Source organism: Rhinolophus sinicus, linkage group LG10 (assembly GCF_036562045.2).
Source record: "Rhinolophus sinicus isolate RSC01 linkage group LG10, ASM3656204v1, whole genome shotgun sequence".
Taxonomy (NCBI): domain Eukaryota; kingdom Metazoa; phylum Chordata; class Mammalia; order Chiroptera; family Rhinolophidae; genus Rhinolophus; species Rhinolophus sinicus.
Window position 1 is genome coordinate 33,665,001 of NC_133759.1, and position 18,040 is coordinate 33,683,040.

Genomic DNA, 18,040 nt, shown 5'->3' on the forward strand with positions numbered 1-18,040 from the left:
AGTAATAAATATCAACAGAGAATTTTACAACTCTGAAAGATTCAAAGTTGTGACAGGTACCAAAAAGGAATAAAAAAAAGGAAAGGTGGAAAATTATGTCTAAGTTTCCTTTACAATAATATCTTTTTACAATACCAGATTTCATTTCATCTAAAGTGCACCATTATTTTTTGTGCCACTAAGAAAGAAAAACAAGCTGTCAATTATCGGACGACAATCCACTGATTGTAAAATGGTTCTAATTTCAGAGATGTTCAAATGTAGAAAAAAACTATCCATCTTCTAATCAGTGAAACATGGCCTTCAAAAGGCTCGTTAGCTCAGGCTCATCTCAGACCTCCTAAACACATTGCTCAGGGTAGGTCTAGGAATCTCTTTTGTTTCTGCCCTTCAGATGATTTGGACTTTATCTAAAGATAAGGAAACTGCTAACCTTCAGAAGCAGCAGAGTAGGGAAAGCAGCACTCTGGAGTCACACAGCCCCAGACACGTCTGTGACCTCCAGCAAACTCTGTCATTTCCCAGAGCCTCAGCTTTATCTGTAAAAAAAAATGTCAATGCCATCTACTTCCTATGGTTGATAAAAGAGAACACATATGAAGTACTTGTACTAAAACACATGTATTTATATAAGAACATATTTATTGATAAGACATATTTCTCTTATAAACAAGAATGAGACCTACGGAAGTAGTTTCCAGAAATGTTCCACCACTCAGCCCGGTCACTGGCTAGGCACAGGTACCAGAATCCTTCAGTACTAAGTGTCTGTCGTGTAACGCAGCCATGCACGTGCGTTTGTTTGGGCATGTCACATTTTAAGAGGTCCTACATAAATGAAAGCTATTAAATAACATTTTGACTACAAATATTATACTTGATTTACATCAACAAGGATAACACAAAAAAAGCATACTTCTAAGTGTGATCTAATTTCAGAGTAGCTCATGGCTCTGTTTCATGCCCAAGTTTTTGTTTTGTTTCCTTTTGCTTTGGTATGCACAGCTGGCAAGTTTTTTTCAGAACACTGGCATAATTGCATTAAATCCCCAAAAGTAATGCTGTGGAACTTCTCAATTTAGGGTCCTCAAAAAAATACCTATATGTTTTCATTTGTTTCTAAAGTGACCCTTAAAATCCAAACAGTATTTTAGGCAGCACCTTCAGAACTGACGAGTCCACTCAGGATGTGACTCACAGGGGACAGGTTTAGCTATAATTGGACAGAGTTCTCCCACATGTGTAGTATGAAGAAGAAAAAACTGAAAAGCCACAATTGCACAATGTCCCAGCCTTGCTCTCCCAATGAAGAACACATGGATTCCAACTGACGCTGCGTCACGGCCACCAACCCCACCCAGAGCGCCCAGGGTTAGGAGTCTGCTGCAGAGTGCAAACCCACCTCCACCAGCACCCCATCTCCTCAGGGGCTGGGCAATGGCAGGTTACACCAAACACATCTGCAGAGAGGACACCCTCAGAGTCCTCCCCCACCAAGCACTTGGCCTGAGGTTTAAGAGGAAAAAGAGATGCTGGAAGCAGAGGAACACATGGCTCATCTCATTTTTCTTTCCCTCAACCACTTCCCAAAAGAAAGAGTCCTTTGGTTCAGCTGCCCAAATCTGAAACCCTCCCTTTTCTTTAACCCTCAGGTCTCCACTAAATCTCCAAACTCCCTGTAAATTCCTCACAAATCCATCCCAGCCCTTCAACTGCCCTAGCTGATCCCTCGTATCACAAAGCTGACTCTGTCCCATTTCCCAGATCCTGCTTTTCTGTCCTCAAGCCGCCCTCCTCACTGGGGTCAAAGCTAGCTGTTCTATCCGTCCGTCCTAACTGCACTCTCCTGTTCTAAATTCTTCAACAACTCGTCAGTACCCCTAAAATACAAGTTCCTAATCCAATCTCAGCCTACTTCCCAGCTTTATCTTCTACCACTCTCTGGCTTTGCCAATTTTTCTCAGCCACGTTAGACTTTTCCTACCCCTTGATTTCACACACATCTGCTTCCATAGGACTACGGCTTTGTTCACGCTATTTTCTCTGCCTGGCATGAAATAAATGTTTGTTTCTCTTCTCTGCCTATCAAACTCGTCCTTCAAGATGAGGCTCAAATGTCTCCTCTTTCCTGGAACATCTTTCCTAAACGCTCTAAGCCTTTCTCCTGCCCCGCCCCCACCCCCATAGTCAATAGTCATCACTCTTACAATAACTTACTTATACCAATCAGCAGTGTAACTCTTATCTCAGTGTTATAGTCATAGGTATAACAGTCTCCCCTACAACATTCTCAGTTCCTTAAGAAAAGGAATTTAATAATTTTGAACTGACATTTTCTATGACAGTATATTGTACTTGGTTGGTCTTCAACATTTTTTACTTGATTGATTTGGGGAGCAATGATCCCAACTAGTATTCACCTGATTTTAATAAGATGTGAGCAGTGTTTAAGTCTTCCAGGGGCATTTATTTTAAGAGAGCAGCAAGTTATCCAAAGTGAATTTCTAACTGGTGGGAGGCAGTCTATCCTCAGGAGTCCCTCTGACACCTACAGATTCCTTATCACCACCACCACTGCGGCCATGACCAGTTTATACCATCGCCCCCACTCGCCAGCATTTTATTCCCAAACCCGTAGCACTTCCCCAGCCACAATATCACTTTCACAAGTTCTGGACTTAGGGAATTCAGTACTATCAGAATTATCAATTAGAGAACACGGGAGGATGCAAATAATGACCCAGTCCACAAGCAAGCACGTGTGGTGCAGGCTTGCAGACTCTACTCCTTGTGTGTTTTGGTTCATTGCAGCCCCTCCAGAGCTGACAGAGACAGTATGAATTCCAGACTGCGGCGGGACTGAGTCAAGGCCTGACGCTCTCCTCACTACCAAAGGGCTCCAAATCAGAGTCCTCACCAGTAAAACGAGAAAATGGATGCCTAAAATGCAGCTTGTTAAGAAAAGTAAATGAGAGCCAGGAAACAGGGCCTGGGACACAGGAATGCCACAGGGATGAAAAGCTCCCGAGGCTTTTGGAGCCTCTGTATGGATGGGCTTCCATAAGGACTGTATGCCCCACTACCAAGCAACGGGGCTGGTTGCGTACCTCCTTCAAGCCAGTTTCTTCGTCTATAAAATGGAATAAGAGTACATACTAACACATGGATCACCTTTGCTTTGTGCCTGACACAGGCAAAAGATTGTCACATGTCAGCAAAAGTGTCACCTAGTACTTCCCATACCACTACTACTCTATTACAAAAAAAACTGCCAAATCCCACCAGCTCTTCAATAGTCAAAGCCCCATCCTAACTGATAGTTACACATTGTGAAATGACCACTAGACTTTATCCCCATTTCCTCCCAAAACTCCTCTAAAATGATAACAATGAAATCTCAAAGACATTAAACCACAAAGACAAACAGAAAGGGAAAGAAGACAACACATCACACATTGAAACAAATTTTTGTAAGACGCGAAGTGGTCGAAGGAGTGGTCACTGCCCCTCAGAATTCCTGCGGGGTTGAGCCCTGGAGCCACCAAGGGCCACCAAAGGCCAGCCTGAAGCTCAGGCCTGACAAAGGGGGAGCTTCCGAAAGGGATATTCAAAGCATTTGGGTCCCCAAGTCCAGCAGGTGACTCCAAGTTTTTCCTGAAGAAACTGAACCACAGAGGCAGGAGAACTATAAACCGAACTCAAAATCTACAGCCTGAAAGGCCGCACTCTCCATCCCTCCCAATGAAACAACTCAAACTCGGGCAGCTGGTGTTTCACCAAGAACAGGAGAGGCAGGAGATGGGAGGTGTCTTCTCTGCAGACACTGACTAGTTTCAAAGAAGATGTGAAAGTGCTGGTATGTGGGGTAGACTCCCAATGAAAAGCCCACCTGCACCTGAAAGGTACTCACTAGACCACCAGCTAGCATCTCGCACTTAATTACAGACAGCTACGGATCACCAGATATTTGTGATATAAACAAACATAAAAGAACCCTGAAATTAATAGGCATCCTGGAGGGAAGCAGGATATTAAAAATATATTAAACATGTAAAAAAATTTAAATACAACATAGACACACACCTTGAAGATAAAACATCCATAAAATAAAAATAAAATGTTTTAAATAAAAGCATGAAGACAAAATTAAGAAAATCTCGGGGCAGCCGGATGGCTCAGTTGGTTAGAGTGTGAGCCCTGAACAACAGGGTTGCGGGTTCGATTCCCACATGGGCCAGTGAGCTGTGCCCTCCACAACTAGATTGAAGGACAACAACTTTGGAGCTGATGGGCCCTGGAGAAGCACACTGTTCCCCAATATTCCCCAGTAAATATTAAAAAAAAAAAAAAGGAGAAGAAATTCTCCCCATTTTCCCACCTCCAAATACAAAGATATAAACAAGAGGCAACGTAAGAAAATCTGAAGGTCAATTCCAGGAGATTCAATCACCAAACAACAGACATCTCAGAAAGAAAAAATAAAGGGTAGAAAATTATCAAAGAAGTAACAGACATTTTTGAAAACTGAAGGATATGAGTCTCTACATTGAAAGGGCCCACTAAGCAAGATGGATGACAGACAGACAGAAGGAAGGACCCACAAGAAAAACAATCCTACTGTACAGATTAGAATAAAAGGATGGAAGACTCTGGAGGAGCAAGTCTCTAAAGAAGAAACCAAGTGGAACTGATTTATGATTTGATGTATTACCTGGGAAAATATCAAAAGGCATTTAACATATTTCTTGGGAGTATTTGAGGGAATGTACCCTAGATACATTAAAAAAAGAATCAAAAAACTTTAAAGCCAATTATTTGCTCTAAGAAAATAGGAAAAGAAAACGTAATCATGGGTCATGATTTAACTCAGAAGTGAGCAATAAATATATACATAATAATGTAAATACTGACTGCTGGTTTTACCAAAAATGTTACGTAACTATACTGGGGATTTAGGGGAGAGATGCAGGCAAGGAAGTACTCAGGTATAATACTAGGAAGTCAAAGGCTTATTCTACACTGATTTAGAAATATGAAAGTGAAAAACAAGAAAAAAAGAAAACAGAACTAGTTTGAGATAGTAGCTTCCACTGGAGAGTAGGACCTGGAAGATAAAAAGGCCAAAGACAGGACACTGCTGTTTTTCACTGTAAGCCTTTTAGTACCATTACGTGCACGTATTCATTGCATTAAAACAACTTATTCTCATATCAAGGGCAATTAGTTCAATTTATAAAGTTGTCACTATCAACTTCATTTATAAGTTTCTTACTTGGAATTCCAAAGTCATTGTCTTAGAAATATTATAAAATAATGGTTAGTTTCCCAAGTCAGCTTTCAGAAGGCATTTAACCCATAAGAATACAAAAATATGGTATAAAGTATTATTTCAAGTAGTCTTAAACACCATAAGAGTTTCTATGGGAAACTGCGTTCTGAGAACTCAGGACGCCTGGTATACACCTCAGCCCTACACACCTGCTCTTCCCCACACAGAGGTGGCCAAGGAATACTTTCAAGGTAGAAGGTACCAGGGAGGTGGGAGGGGATGGAAGGAGAGGACCCGGGTCTAGCAGGATGGAGAGTGGAGAGACCTACAGTCACAGGTCAACTCTATTTGCATTAGAGAAAACAGTGCTGAGGTCCCTCTTGCCCCAGAGATGGACAAGGTTGATCAGTGAGGCCATCCTCTCTCCCTGCTCCCAACATCCCATTCCTGGGCATACACTGGATGTTCATCAATCAGGTAACAAATAATATCATTTCAAGTATTAATCAGCAATTGTTATTTTTCCACCATGCAATAATCAAAATGCTATAGTATAAACAACACCTTCATTTCATTCAAGAAAACTTTGTGGCTTATTTCAACATTGTTTGATTTAAAAAAAAGATTATAAATTATGTGACCTTGAGCAAGTTACTTAAAGCCTTACTTCCCTCATCTCTAAAATGGGAATGATGATTCTTACCTCACTGAGTCACAAGACAATTAGAGGAAATGATGTTTATAAAACATGTAGGGGCAGGTATAGGGCAGGCACTCAATCAATGTCAGCCTGTGGTTGTCTTGTCCCCTACCCCCACCCAGATTGGTTTGTTACATGTAAACAAAGTCACAAATTATATACACTCTTTTAACCAAAAAAAAATTTACAAAACCACGCATAATACAATAATACTTTTTAAAAATTAATGTGATATCAGTCGATTTATAAGCATTCAGTGTTTTTCCTAAACCTTAGTCTTATGTGCCAAGTACTAACCCAATTTGCAGTTTTAATTCAGCTAAACTAAATTCAGCTGATTCAGCTAGACTAAAAGGGATTACGAATGGCAGGACATTATAAAAACAGCATTCTTCTTTGGTTAAGGACTACAAACCCATATATGTAACATGTCTAACGAGTCTGCTAAAAGCAATTCCATTTCAACAATTGAGACCACCTCAACAGACCTCAAGAAAGTCTTAAAACTTTAAAAAAAATAAAACTGACCGATAATGGATCTTAAAGAGAATATTTTTTCCCCTCAAACACTCAGATGCACCACAAATCTGAGATGAAATAAAGGGCTATTAATACACAAAAGAAAGTAAATGTCTAGGTATCTGCAACTACTAAAGACTTACCATTTGGGGCCATTTCTATCAGACCTTCCTCTATGGTCATTTCCAGAATCTACAAAGTCCCAACAGGAAGACACCATTATTTTTCAAATGAATTCCCCAAACGACAAAGCTCCTTAAGGAGAACAGAACTGATCCAAAGCCAAGTTCTCTTTTCCCTACAAGGTATTCAAAATAGACGAGTGGCCTAGAAATACAGGATCCGTCCAAACTCCAACACATTCCAGACCAGAACCAAAAAGGTGCTGAAAAAGCTAAAAGGTTCTGCTACCTGGAGATTCCTCACTATTTAAAAGTATGCTATCGGTCGCAAGATTGGGAGACTGCCGCGAACATGTAGTGCCCTTATAACCTCTGTCTCATTTCAAAAGTAAAAGAAAGCATGATGACCAGAAAGTATGAGCTCAGTAGCGTGGCCTCTACTGTGGCATCCAAACCACCGCCAGGGATTTGCAGGTTTCGTCTACAGAAAACGTCGATTTCCAGGCATACAAAATTCAGGGCCCTGGAGTGGCACGCATAAGGGTCAAAGAAAGTTGGTGTGGCAGGGAAGAAAAGTTGTAAGGTCGCTGGACTCTACGGTACAGGGTGAAGGGCTGAAGAGGCTGCATGGAGGATGGAACAGGGTGGATCCCGGTCTTTCGCAGCGGCCGAGGGGTCCCCCGGGCAGCGAGCGCGTATGGGGGGAAGCCAGAAGGCTGACCATGGGCGGGGGCCGGGCAGGGACCACACCTCCCGGCCAGCACAGCAGGCAGAGGCCGGGCCCGCAGACGACCTCGGGCGCTGGGCCGGGATGGGGAGCGCCGGGGGCCAGGGAGGGGACCGGCCCACGGTCCACTGCGCGCTGACTGGGCCGCCGGCGGCCGGAAGCAGCCGGGGCCCGGCCCGACCTGCCCGCCCCGGCGCAGACGGCCCCACTCACCGATGAGCCGGCGCACCTCGTCCTCGCTCAGGTAGAGGCTCACGCTGGGCCCCGCGGCCACTGGCGGCAGCGCCGGGGGCCGCGGGGCCGGGACAGCGGCGGCGCCAGGCACGGGCAGCAGCGGCAGCAGCGCGAACAGGAGCAGCAGCGGCGGCGGCGGGGCCCTCAGGCCGCGGGCCCCCGGGAGGCGGCCCCGGCGCGGCGGCCCCAACCGCGCCGTCCCGCGCATGGCCACCGCCGCCGCCGCCGCCTGGAAGAAGCGATGGCGGCCCGCCTCGCCGCCGCCGCCCACCCCCGGCCCCGAGCCCCTCACAGCCCCGAGCCGGGGGCGGCCACCCAGCTCATTGCGCCGCCGGCCCGTGGCAGCCGGCCGCCGCTTCAGACCGCCGGAGCGCGCCGCCGCCGCCGCCGCCTCCTCGGCAGCATCGTCCACTGCTGGGGGCTGGCCGTGGAGGCGCGCCCGTGCGCGCCGCCGCCGCCCCAAGAACGCGCACGCACGCATCGCCGGCTCTGTGCGGGCAGGGGCTGGGCGGAGAGCGCTTTGATTTTAAAGTGCAGCCGCCCGCGAAGGGCTCTCTGGTCACCCTCTGAAGGAGCACGCCCCCGCCTCACGTTGTCACCAGCCTGCTGTTTGCTTGTCTATTGTCTGTAACACCCCAATCCGGCGGAGAATGCAGGCAGGCAGGCCCGGTCCGCTCCTGCAGCCCAGTGGGCTCCCCAGATCCAGGGAAATGCCGCACTGGCTGCGAAAGAGAAACTTGCTTTTTTGTTTACCTAGAAAATGGAGAAAAATAGCAATCACCTTTTATCCCATCATCAGAGGTCAACATTAAGATTTCCGTGTTTGTTCTCATGCATAGATACTCTATTCATTTATTCTCCAAAAAGATCTTACTCAGCAAACTTTAGGAACCTATTGTTACAAGTTACACACTTTTTTTTTTTTTTTGCAGTCGTTCTGTGTCCCTAGTGTCCCTATTATCAACCTGCATCTGGAATTGTTAACCTGTGGTTTTGTCAAGCTTTGGCAACCCCCCCCCCTTCTAAAATGTAACACTGTGTGCAAAAGTGTGTCTGTGTCTCTGACTGTGTTTGTATCTGTGTACATCTGTCTGTGTGTGCTGTGTGTATGCTTGAGCACACACAGAGAAGTGGCATGTACATCTCATCATTTGTCCTAGAGAGTCCCTTTCCCCCAAAGAGATTAAGAATCATGGATATTCCTAAATTATAGAAATGTCTAACCACTATACTGTACAACTGAAATTAACGTAATATTGAATGTCAACTGTAATTGGAAAAAATTAATTAAAAAAAAGAATTATGGACACACCTCATCTTTTCTAAAGACAGCTCAGTGAGATCACGAGTATACCCTCGGGCCTCCTGACTTGTTTATGTGAGCCACCCAACACCATTGCAGTCAATTTTACTCCAGGTGCCCCCTCTCTGTTGGGTGCCCCCTCTCTCTGTGAGACTTCCAAGCGTTCCTGTCTGACCCAAGTCACCTCGCCCCTATGGGCAGATCCCGCACCTGACCCAAAGCCTTCCTACGCGGGCTCCTGGGGGAGCAGCTGCTCCCAGGTCAGGCAGCTTCCATGCACAGTTGCTCCACCACTGTGAGGCCCTAGGAGGTGGTTATTTTTATCCCCTAAGGAGGTGAGGGGGAAGAGAGATGCTGATGAGGCCCCGAGTCCTAGAACTTGATTTTCCCTTTCTCCAGTGAGAGGGATGGGTTCTATTTAGAGATAAGCTGTTCTCAACTCATCAAGCCTTAGCCCCTCAACACAATACTGAGCCCATCATCCTATAGGAGGAGGCTGGGCAGAGTATGAGGGCTGAAGAAAAGTCCTCCACCAGAGACGGATCAAAACCACAAAGGTCAGCAAAAATACTTCTGTTGAGGCAGCCACTGCTACCTCTTAGGGGACCAGGGTCCTGTCAAGAAGGGCTTGGGGCTGGAAATGTGCTGTGTGAACAGAGTTCCTGTGGGGACAGAGTCCCAGAGAGCAATTTCCAGGCTCTCGGCCTCATGTGGAAAGGTGCTGGCTCTGTTATTAGATGGCCATCAGCTGTAATCAGATGGCCAAACACTGTGGCTGGTTGGCCATCCGCTGTTACTGGTTAGCCATTAGCCACTAGTACAAATGCCATGGCTATGCTAGGGGGGGTTGGTTGGTTGGCAGATTGCGGATCGTGTGGATCCTGCTTCCTGTGTCTCCAACCCAGCCGCCAGTGAGAATATAGCGGTATGACTCCCCTACCTATGGCTCCTTTTGTGTTCCTTTTTGGCCTCACCATATCCTGCATTCCTGTGAAGGGAGCTGGACCAGAGACCCCGCATGACAGCTCCCAATTCAGATAGGAGGCATTTTTTTTAAAAAGATGACATATTCCCTGCATTTTTAAAAGTGGCTCATAGTCCGCAAGTAAGAAAGCTCTTGTCTTCAAGGCAATCTCCTCTTATCAGTTACTTCTTAAGGTAGTCTGTGATGTAAACACAGCAGAACTGTCAGTCAGGCCTGTCAGGGCTCTGGTACTTGTTAATTGTGTGACCTTGGGAAAATTATTTGAACTCTCCAAGCCTCAGTTTCCTCAGTCATAAAATCGGGTGATAATATCAGACTTACGAGGCTTTTACAGGATTTAATTGGAGAAGATGTGAGTAAAACACCTAGCCTGACTCTAGACTGGGTGGGTGTCACACCCATTGTTATTATTATAATTAATTCCTTACCTCTAATGACCACTTCCTGGAAATTTTTATCACCAATAACCTCCAAACAAACCAGGGATTCAAACCAGGGATTCTCAAGAATTTCATTCAATACAGCATCAAACCCGGCCCAGAGCCAAGCTCCATACATTCCTGCTAGGCATCATGCTTGGTACTGGGACATGGGTGAGCAAGGTATTTCTTTGAGGACATACCATAAACAAATGTTAAATATAAATATAAAAATTAATTGTGTGTATAACATTTTCATCAGTGCTAAGAAGCAAAAGTTAGTGGTTTTCAAAGTACGGTTGCCAGACCAGTAGGATTCTTACCTGAGACCTTGTAGAAAGGCAAATTCCTAGGCCCCACCCCAGACTAACAGAAGTAGCAACTTCAGGGGGTAGCAACACACAAAGAAGTGATATGCACATTTCGTTACTTGTTCTAAGGAGTCCCTGTTCCGCAAAGAGCATCACAGGCCTTCCAGGTGATGCTGGCCATTCTGTCAAGAAAATCTCAGCTCTACTATCTCTCCTCTAGGTTATTATAGTTGTCACCTCACTGGCCTCCCTGCTTTCCCCTTACTCCTTTAGTCTGTTCCCAACACAGCAGCCCAAGCCATTGCAGTAACTGTCAGCCGATCATGTCACTCCCTGGCTCTTAGACTACTAATGGCTCCCTAACTCATTTAGAATAAAAGGCAAGGTCCTCACAAGGTATCAAGGCAGCGCTCACTCTCCATCTTCCTCTCTTCCCTTCTGATCTTATCTCCTCCAGTTCTCCCCCTACTCAATTAGCTCCAACCACAGTAGCTTCCTTGCTGTATTTCCAACACACCAGGCACAATCTTACTTCAGGGCCTTTGCACTGCTGTTCTCTGTACCTGGAATGCTCTTCCTTCTGACATCCACATGGCGTAATCTCTTACCTCTCCAAATCTATACTCAAATGTTAACTTCTAAATAAGATTAAAATTGTGAGCTTTCCAACACTTTAAATTCCCAGAGAAGGAACCAGTTCCCAGTCTCTCCTGTCTCTGCAGGGTACTAGGTTTCACACATGGGTCTCTGGTGGAGTCTCCTTTCCCTACCCCACCAAGGTGTGGGTGGCAACTTTTCAAATTTCCCAATAAGCCTCGGGGTGAAAGTGCTGGGAAGCCCTGACCTCAGCTTCTTGAGGTTTCTTTGCCTAGAGGAAATGAATGCCACAATCACTACCATACTCCACGCACTGTCCCCACTTTTGGTTTTGCTTGTCACTGTGGTTGACCTTATTCTGCTCCTCAGGAGTCAAATTTCAGAAGGCCTGGAAAATACCATCATCAGGACTTGCTTCACTATTCTTTAAAAAAGGCAAGCCTTGAGCTTGAGATGCAGCAGGGTAAGTGAATGGGAATGTTGGGAGGCGACAGGTACAGGGGTGAGGCCTCAGGGAAAATGGAAATCACTGGGCTGTTCCATGCATGGAGTCTGATGCCCCACTTAGAGTCCCAGCTCCTTTCCTCAAAGACAGACATGCAGCTCAGAGAGCTCTGGAAACAAATCCCCAACCTAGGCTATGCTCACTCAGCTGGGGGAGGGATCCAGAAAGGGGTGGCTCTAAGTTCTGAAAACAGCACCTTCCTTTGCAAGGAGCAGTTGGGGATGCTGCCCTGTGTAGCATAGGACAGTTGACCTTTTAAAACGTCTCTTTCCACAGGAGTATATTCACCCACTGTGTTGTGAAGGAGTTAAGAGGCACAGAAGTACACGGAGTAAAACATGAATATCCTCCTTGACACAAACCGTCCTCTCTCTCTCCCCCACCTCCCAGTTGGGTGTATGTTTTTCATCTGTTTCTGTAGATATTTACCTACATACACACGTATTTAGACATGCCACTATGTGTGTGTGTGTTTATTCAGTTTTACAGAGATGGAACCGTACAAAAGGAAATGGGGCTACATGATTTGCTTTTTTCACTGATCAAAATAAGTTGGGGTTTTGAGGATGCTCGTCTAACAGGTAGACAGAGAGGCCCGGGTATGGTGTTCTTTGCATTGGGGTGTTCCATGCATGCAGTCTTATTGGATGGACCCTAAAGATTTTACATTTCTGGTGATCGACTGCACATCCTTGCACAAGCTTCTTTGTGCACATGGGTGTATATAGACAGATCGATTCTCAGAAGTGGGATTGCTGAGTCAAAGGGAGTTACATTTCCACGTTGACAGACCGCTTAATTGCCCTCTGAAAAGACTGTACCAATATATACTTCCACCGATGGCATAAATGAGAGAGACAAGATACTACAGTGTATCAGTGTTTTTCATTTTGCTTTTGACAGTCTGAAGAAAGAAAAATAACTCGTCGTTTAATCTTCATTTCCCTCATTACTAGTAAGGTTCAGCATCTTCTCATATATATGAATTGCCCATTGATTTACTTTGTGAAGTATCTGTATATTATCTTTTACCTCCTTTTCTAGTGGGTTGTTTGTCTTCTTATCGATTTGTAAATAATTTATTTTACTGTATCCTTTGTCATTTAACTTTGGTTATGATGTGCTTTGCTCAGTTTAAATGTTTGATTTTTATTTTAGATAAATCTACCAGTCTTTTTCTTTATGGCTTATGGATTTTGTGTCTTGTGTCTTGCTTAAGAAGGACTCCACAATTAATAATTTTTATATTGTTCTCATGCTTTTGTACTTTTCTCTTTAAAAAAAACCAACTCCGCCATCCATCTGGAATTTATGTTTATATACGGCATATGACATGATTTTATTTTTTCCATATGGAGAGCCATTTATCTCAAACATTATTTATTGTGTTTATTGCATAGTCCACTCATAGTAGTTGCAACCATCTGTATTAGTCAGGGTTCTCCAGAGAAACAGAACTACTAGGAGATAGATAGAGATAGAGATAGATAGATATAGAATGATTTTAAGGAACTGGCTCATGTGATTGTAGGGGCTGGCAAGTTTGAAATTTCTACGGTAGGCCGGCAGGCTGGAAATGCAGGGAAGAGTTTATGTTGTAATCTTAAGTCCAAACTCTGCATGCTAGAAACTTAGATAGAATTTCTATGTTGCAGTCTGGAGGCTGAATCCCTTCTTCTCTTGGAACCTCCAGTCTTTGCTCTTGAGGCCTTCAACTGATTAGATTGAGGCCCACCCATGTTATAGAAGGCAATCTGCTTTATTCACAGTCTGCTGATTTAAATGTCCATCACATCAAAAAATACTTCCACAGCAGTGTCTACACTGGTGTCTGACTGAACAACTGGGCATAAGGTAACACATAAAATTAACTATGGCAGCCAGCCTTCCTGTTCTTTTCCTTTTTACTGCACACGGCTATTTATTGTTATTCATTCTTGTTGATGTTGAGAAACATGTGTTCACGACATGTTGACTACTGTGCTCAGTCAGCCACACAGCACTCCAGGCATCCATGCTGCCTAAGAGATCGTAGGGTGTCATTTACGCTCAAGGGTCAGAATTACTCCATGGCTATCCCAGCCCCACACGGGGGAAGCTCCACTGGGACTAGGATTTCGGTGGCCTGAATTTCCCTTCCCTGGCTTCGTTGTTTGACTGAAGCTGTCTCTAACCTTTCCTTTCTTTTACTACAAATATAATCATCACAGTATATTTGTGACATGATGCATTCCTGAAAAACATCTTTTTGTAATGGCACTATTAGGGGTTCCTGCTATGAATTCATCAACCAAAGAAAGAAAAAGCATTGTTTTTTTGCGGTTCAAGAGGATCTTTAGCTCACGGTATCCTTAAACGTTTAAGGTCAGCCTGGCTCTCCTTACCCCCAGGAAAGAGTTACCAGACCTGTGCTCTCAGGAGCTTGGTTAAAGAAGCCAAATTGGATGAAGTGGGAGTCGGACTAGATTAGGGCATCCAGGGAAGGAGGGATGAATCCAGCTGCCAAGAAAACCTCACAGACACTGAGAAGGTTGGAGTGTTTCAGGTTCTGTGAAGAGACTGGGTATCTGTGGACACTAAGTGGTGGCCCTGGTTGCCACATGGGCCTCTATAACTGAGCCCCGTCTATGAGGAAGGCCCTGGGGGGGGCCATTTGGGAGTCCTCCCTGGAGCAGCAGTGCTACTCCAAGCTGTAGTCCAAATCTGTGCAGCAGGAGTAACACTGGTGAGACTCCTAGTGGTCTATGATAACCGGAAGCTCATCTCTCCCCATTGTTCTGACTAGACAAGCCTGGGCTTCTGGTATCACCCAAGGGAAGGAGAAAGAGTCGCAGAAAATGACTGGTACCAGACTTCTTGCTGACCATTATGAGTGAGCCTCGGAGCCAGGTTATGTTTGACTGAAAAAATAAAGGTATATATCTTCCTTACCATTTAAATACTGTGGAGTCGCCCTTACCTGTTCGGTGCATGTTCTTTTAGATCTGGCCTCATCTTCCTCAGATTCCTTCTGCTAGATTCTGTCCTTTCTTTCAAAGCCTGTGGAGTTCCTCCCTTTACTCAGAATGTCCCTGCTCTTCAGCATCTGTCTCCACCCAATACTATCAGGAAATATATGATACCCTGCAGGATTCTGGGGGTTCTTCATTCTTCCTGTAGAAAATATCATCCTTATGGGTGGTCAGTTTGCATTACCTAAAATCCCTGATTAATGCAATGCCTGCATTTCCTCAAAGTAAGTGCTTTTCTGCAAGGGAAGCCAGAGTTCCCAAACTCTGTTCTACGATCCACCAGCTTGTAAGAGGTTAAGAGTTTTTCCATCAAACTCTTTATCCAGTAAGTTCGGGAAACATGGCACAACAAGGCCTGATTTTGGAGAATCAAATGCACATTAGCATATTGAAGATTGTGAGAAGTCCTGTTAAACTTTACTTACCTCACTAATTTTCACACTGAATCACAGGACACTTTCTCATGGTGCATCTATTGGCATCAGCAGTTCTGCAGACTCGATTTGGGAAACTGGTGCAATGGAAGAATCACTAGGCTTGGAATGAGAGGAAATTTGTCCTTGTGCACTGGGCCTCCTTGAGGGAGGGTCACTGTACTTCCTTAGAGCAGCCTCTTCTAGTTTGCAAAATGAGGTAGATAGACTTGAGTTTGAATCCTATCACAATCAGAAAATTGGAGCCTATGGAGGAGCTGAGAGTTTATCCATAAGTAAGAAGCAGAGAGCACTGAATAGCAGTGAGACAGATCTGGGCTCAGACCCCAGCACCCTGACCCACTCTAGCTTTGTGACTCCTGGCAAGTTGTAGGTCCTTAGATGTAAGTGGAATTAATAGCACCAATTCTGCAGCTGGGATTTCAAAAGGAGGGCATGATATTGTGCATGCAAAGCACCTAACTGGTTGCCTGGCCCATAGGAAATATAGGTGTGAAATGATTGCAATAGTGATGATAATACCCAGAGGAGAAATGGTGATATGCTTTGAAATTTAAATTTAATTTATTTGAAGCCTCATCTTTGCTTCCAATCAGGTTCACACACCCCCACAAAAAAAGAATGCCCTTTTGTTCCTAGGATCTGCAGGTTTCAATTTCATCCTACCCAGAATTCCTAGTGTCTCCAGGGGCACCCTCCACCTCTGCTCTTGTTCTTTGTGCGGAGCAGATCTAGACAGAATAAAACCCCTTTCCTCCAACTGCAGGATCATGCCGGGCAGTGTTTATGTAATAAACTTTATTAAAGATGCAGGGTAAAGTGAAACGGGGTTGAGGGCAGAATAGGAGGCGTTCTAGACCAACACAGAATTGTCCAAATCTTGAGAGGACATGTTAGACACCTGTAATCTCTATATGATAGTCCCACTCCTACCACAGCCCACTTTTCTCCAGCCACCCACTGAGATGGTGAGATGGCATTTCTCCACCAAGGCTTTCTTCAGTTTTCTTCCCTTTCTAGATGCCTTTTAATACCCCGATTCTGGTTTATGTCCTCTGCAGAAAAGTTTCAACTATCTTTGTTTTATATTCTCAACTGTTCACCTTCCACATCCACCCAGGTGTTTTGTCAAACAAAGAGCCTTGTGCGCAGGAGGAATGCATGCCTGAGGGGAAGATGCAGCTGCAGTCTGTTATGATTTTAAATATTAGCTTTCCTCCCTTTCTATTGCAATTAGAATTATTGCTGAAGTATGCCTAGGAGAGATGTGAAAGTCAGACAAGCACGTTAGATGGATCATTTTGATGAAGATTTAGAGGATGGACTAGAAGTGAAGTGCTAAGTCCAGAGGCTGGGAAACCAGGCAGCATGACTTCCCTGATAGACTAGGTGATAGAGAATTGGGACTAAACGAGACAGGGCAGTGGGGATAGGAATGGGGGACCCGATGTGAGGGATATTTATGGGATAGGATCAGTCGGGTTGATGATACACTGAGTAAGACTGGGAGAAAGAGACAGAGGCCAAGGATGAATCCAAGTGTTTGAACTGGGACCAGGTGATGGTGGTGCCTTTAGGATGGATAAAGAATAACTGTTTTGTTTTTTTAAAGTTTTATTAAAATATAGCTAACATACAATATTATATTAGTTTCAGGTGTACACCATAGTTATTCAATATTTACATACCTAAAGAAGTGATCACCATAAATTCAACAACCATCTGACACCATATCAAGCTATCGCAATATATATTTCCTATGCTGTACATTACATCCCCATAAATTCCTTGTTTTATACGTGGAAATTTGGACCTCTTCTTCCCCTTCACTTTTTAAATTTTTCAATTACAGTTGACATTCAATATTATTTTTTATTAATTTCAGGTGTACCGCACAGTAGTTAGTCATTTGTATAATTTAAGAAATGATCCATGCCCCTGACTAGTCTAGTATGGCACTATACATACTTATTACCATACTGTTAACTATATTCCCTGTGCTTTACTTTACATCCCCATGACTATTTTGTAACTACCAGCTTGCACTTCTTAATCCCTTCACCTTTTTCACCCTGCCCCTTAACCCCTTCCATCTATCACCCCAACAAACCTAGTACCCATCTGACACCATACTTAGTTATTACAATATTATTGACTTATACTATACCCTACATCTCCATCATTACTGTGTAACAACCAATTTGTACTTCTACCTGCAACCTTGTGGTTGAGAGGACTGGCACCAACCAACTGAGCCATCTGGGAGTTCAGCAGTAGCTCAGCTCAAGGTGCCGTGTTCAATCTTAGTTGCAGGGGGCGGAGCCCACCATCCCTTGCAGGATTTGAGGAGTCGAACTGGCAACCTTGTGGTTGAGAGCCCACTAGCCCATGTGGGAATTGAACCGGCAGCCTTAGGCATTAGGAGCACGGAGCTCCAACCGCCTGAGCCTTCAGGCAGGCCCACCAATTTGTACTTCTTAATCCCTTCCCCTTTATCACTCACCCTCAACCTCCCTCCCATCTGGCAACCATCAATATATTCTCTCATCTATGAGTTTGTATCTGTTTTGTTTGTTTATTTTGTTTTTTAGATTTCACATGTAAGTGAAATCACATTGCATCTGTCTTTCTTTGTCTTACACTCCACTCAGCACAATACCCTCCAGGTCCATCCATGCAGCCACAAATGGCAAGAACCCATTCCTATCCATGGCCAAGCAATATTCCATTTTATATATATACCACCTCCTCTTTATTCGTTCTTCCATCGGCAGACACACAGGCTGCCTCCACATCTTGGCCATGGTAAACAATGCTGCACTGAACATATGGATGTACATGTCCCCCCGAAGTAGTGTTTGGATTTCTTCAGATAAATACCCTGAAGTGGGATTACTGGGTCCT

At 44.5% G+C, this 18,040-nt stretch overlaps 1 protein-coding gene across 1 annotated transcript in view; it reads right to left on the reverse strand.

Annotated features, from left to right (window-relative positions):
- RYK (receptor like tyrosine kinase) overlaps positions 1 to 7,984 on the reverse strand; it is an 82,803-nt gene extending 74,819 nt beyond the window's left edge. Inside the window, exon 1 of the mRNA XM_074314085.1 lies at positions 7,551 to 7,984. Coding sequence (XP_074170186.1) covers positions 7,551 to 7,779 — 229 coding nt within the window. The 5' untranslated portion in view covers positions 7,780 to 7,984. The remainder of the gene's footprint in view (positions 1 to 7,550) is intronic.
- Between the last annotated feature and the right edge of the window lie 10,056 nt (positions 7,985 to 18,040).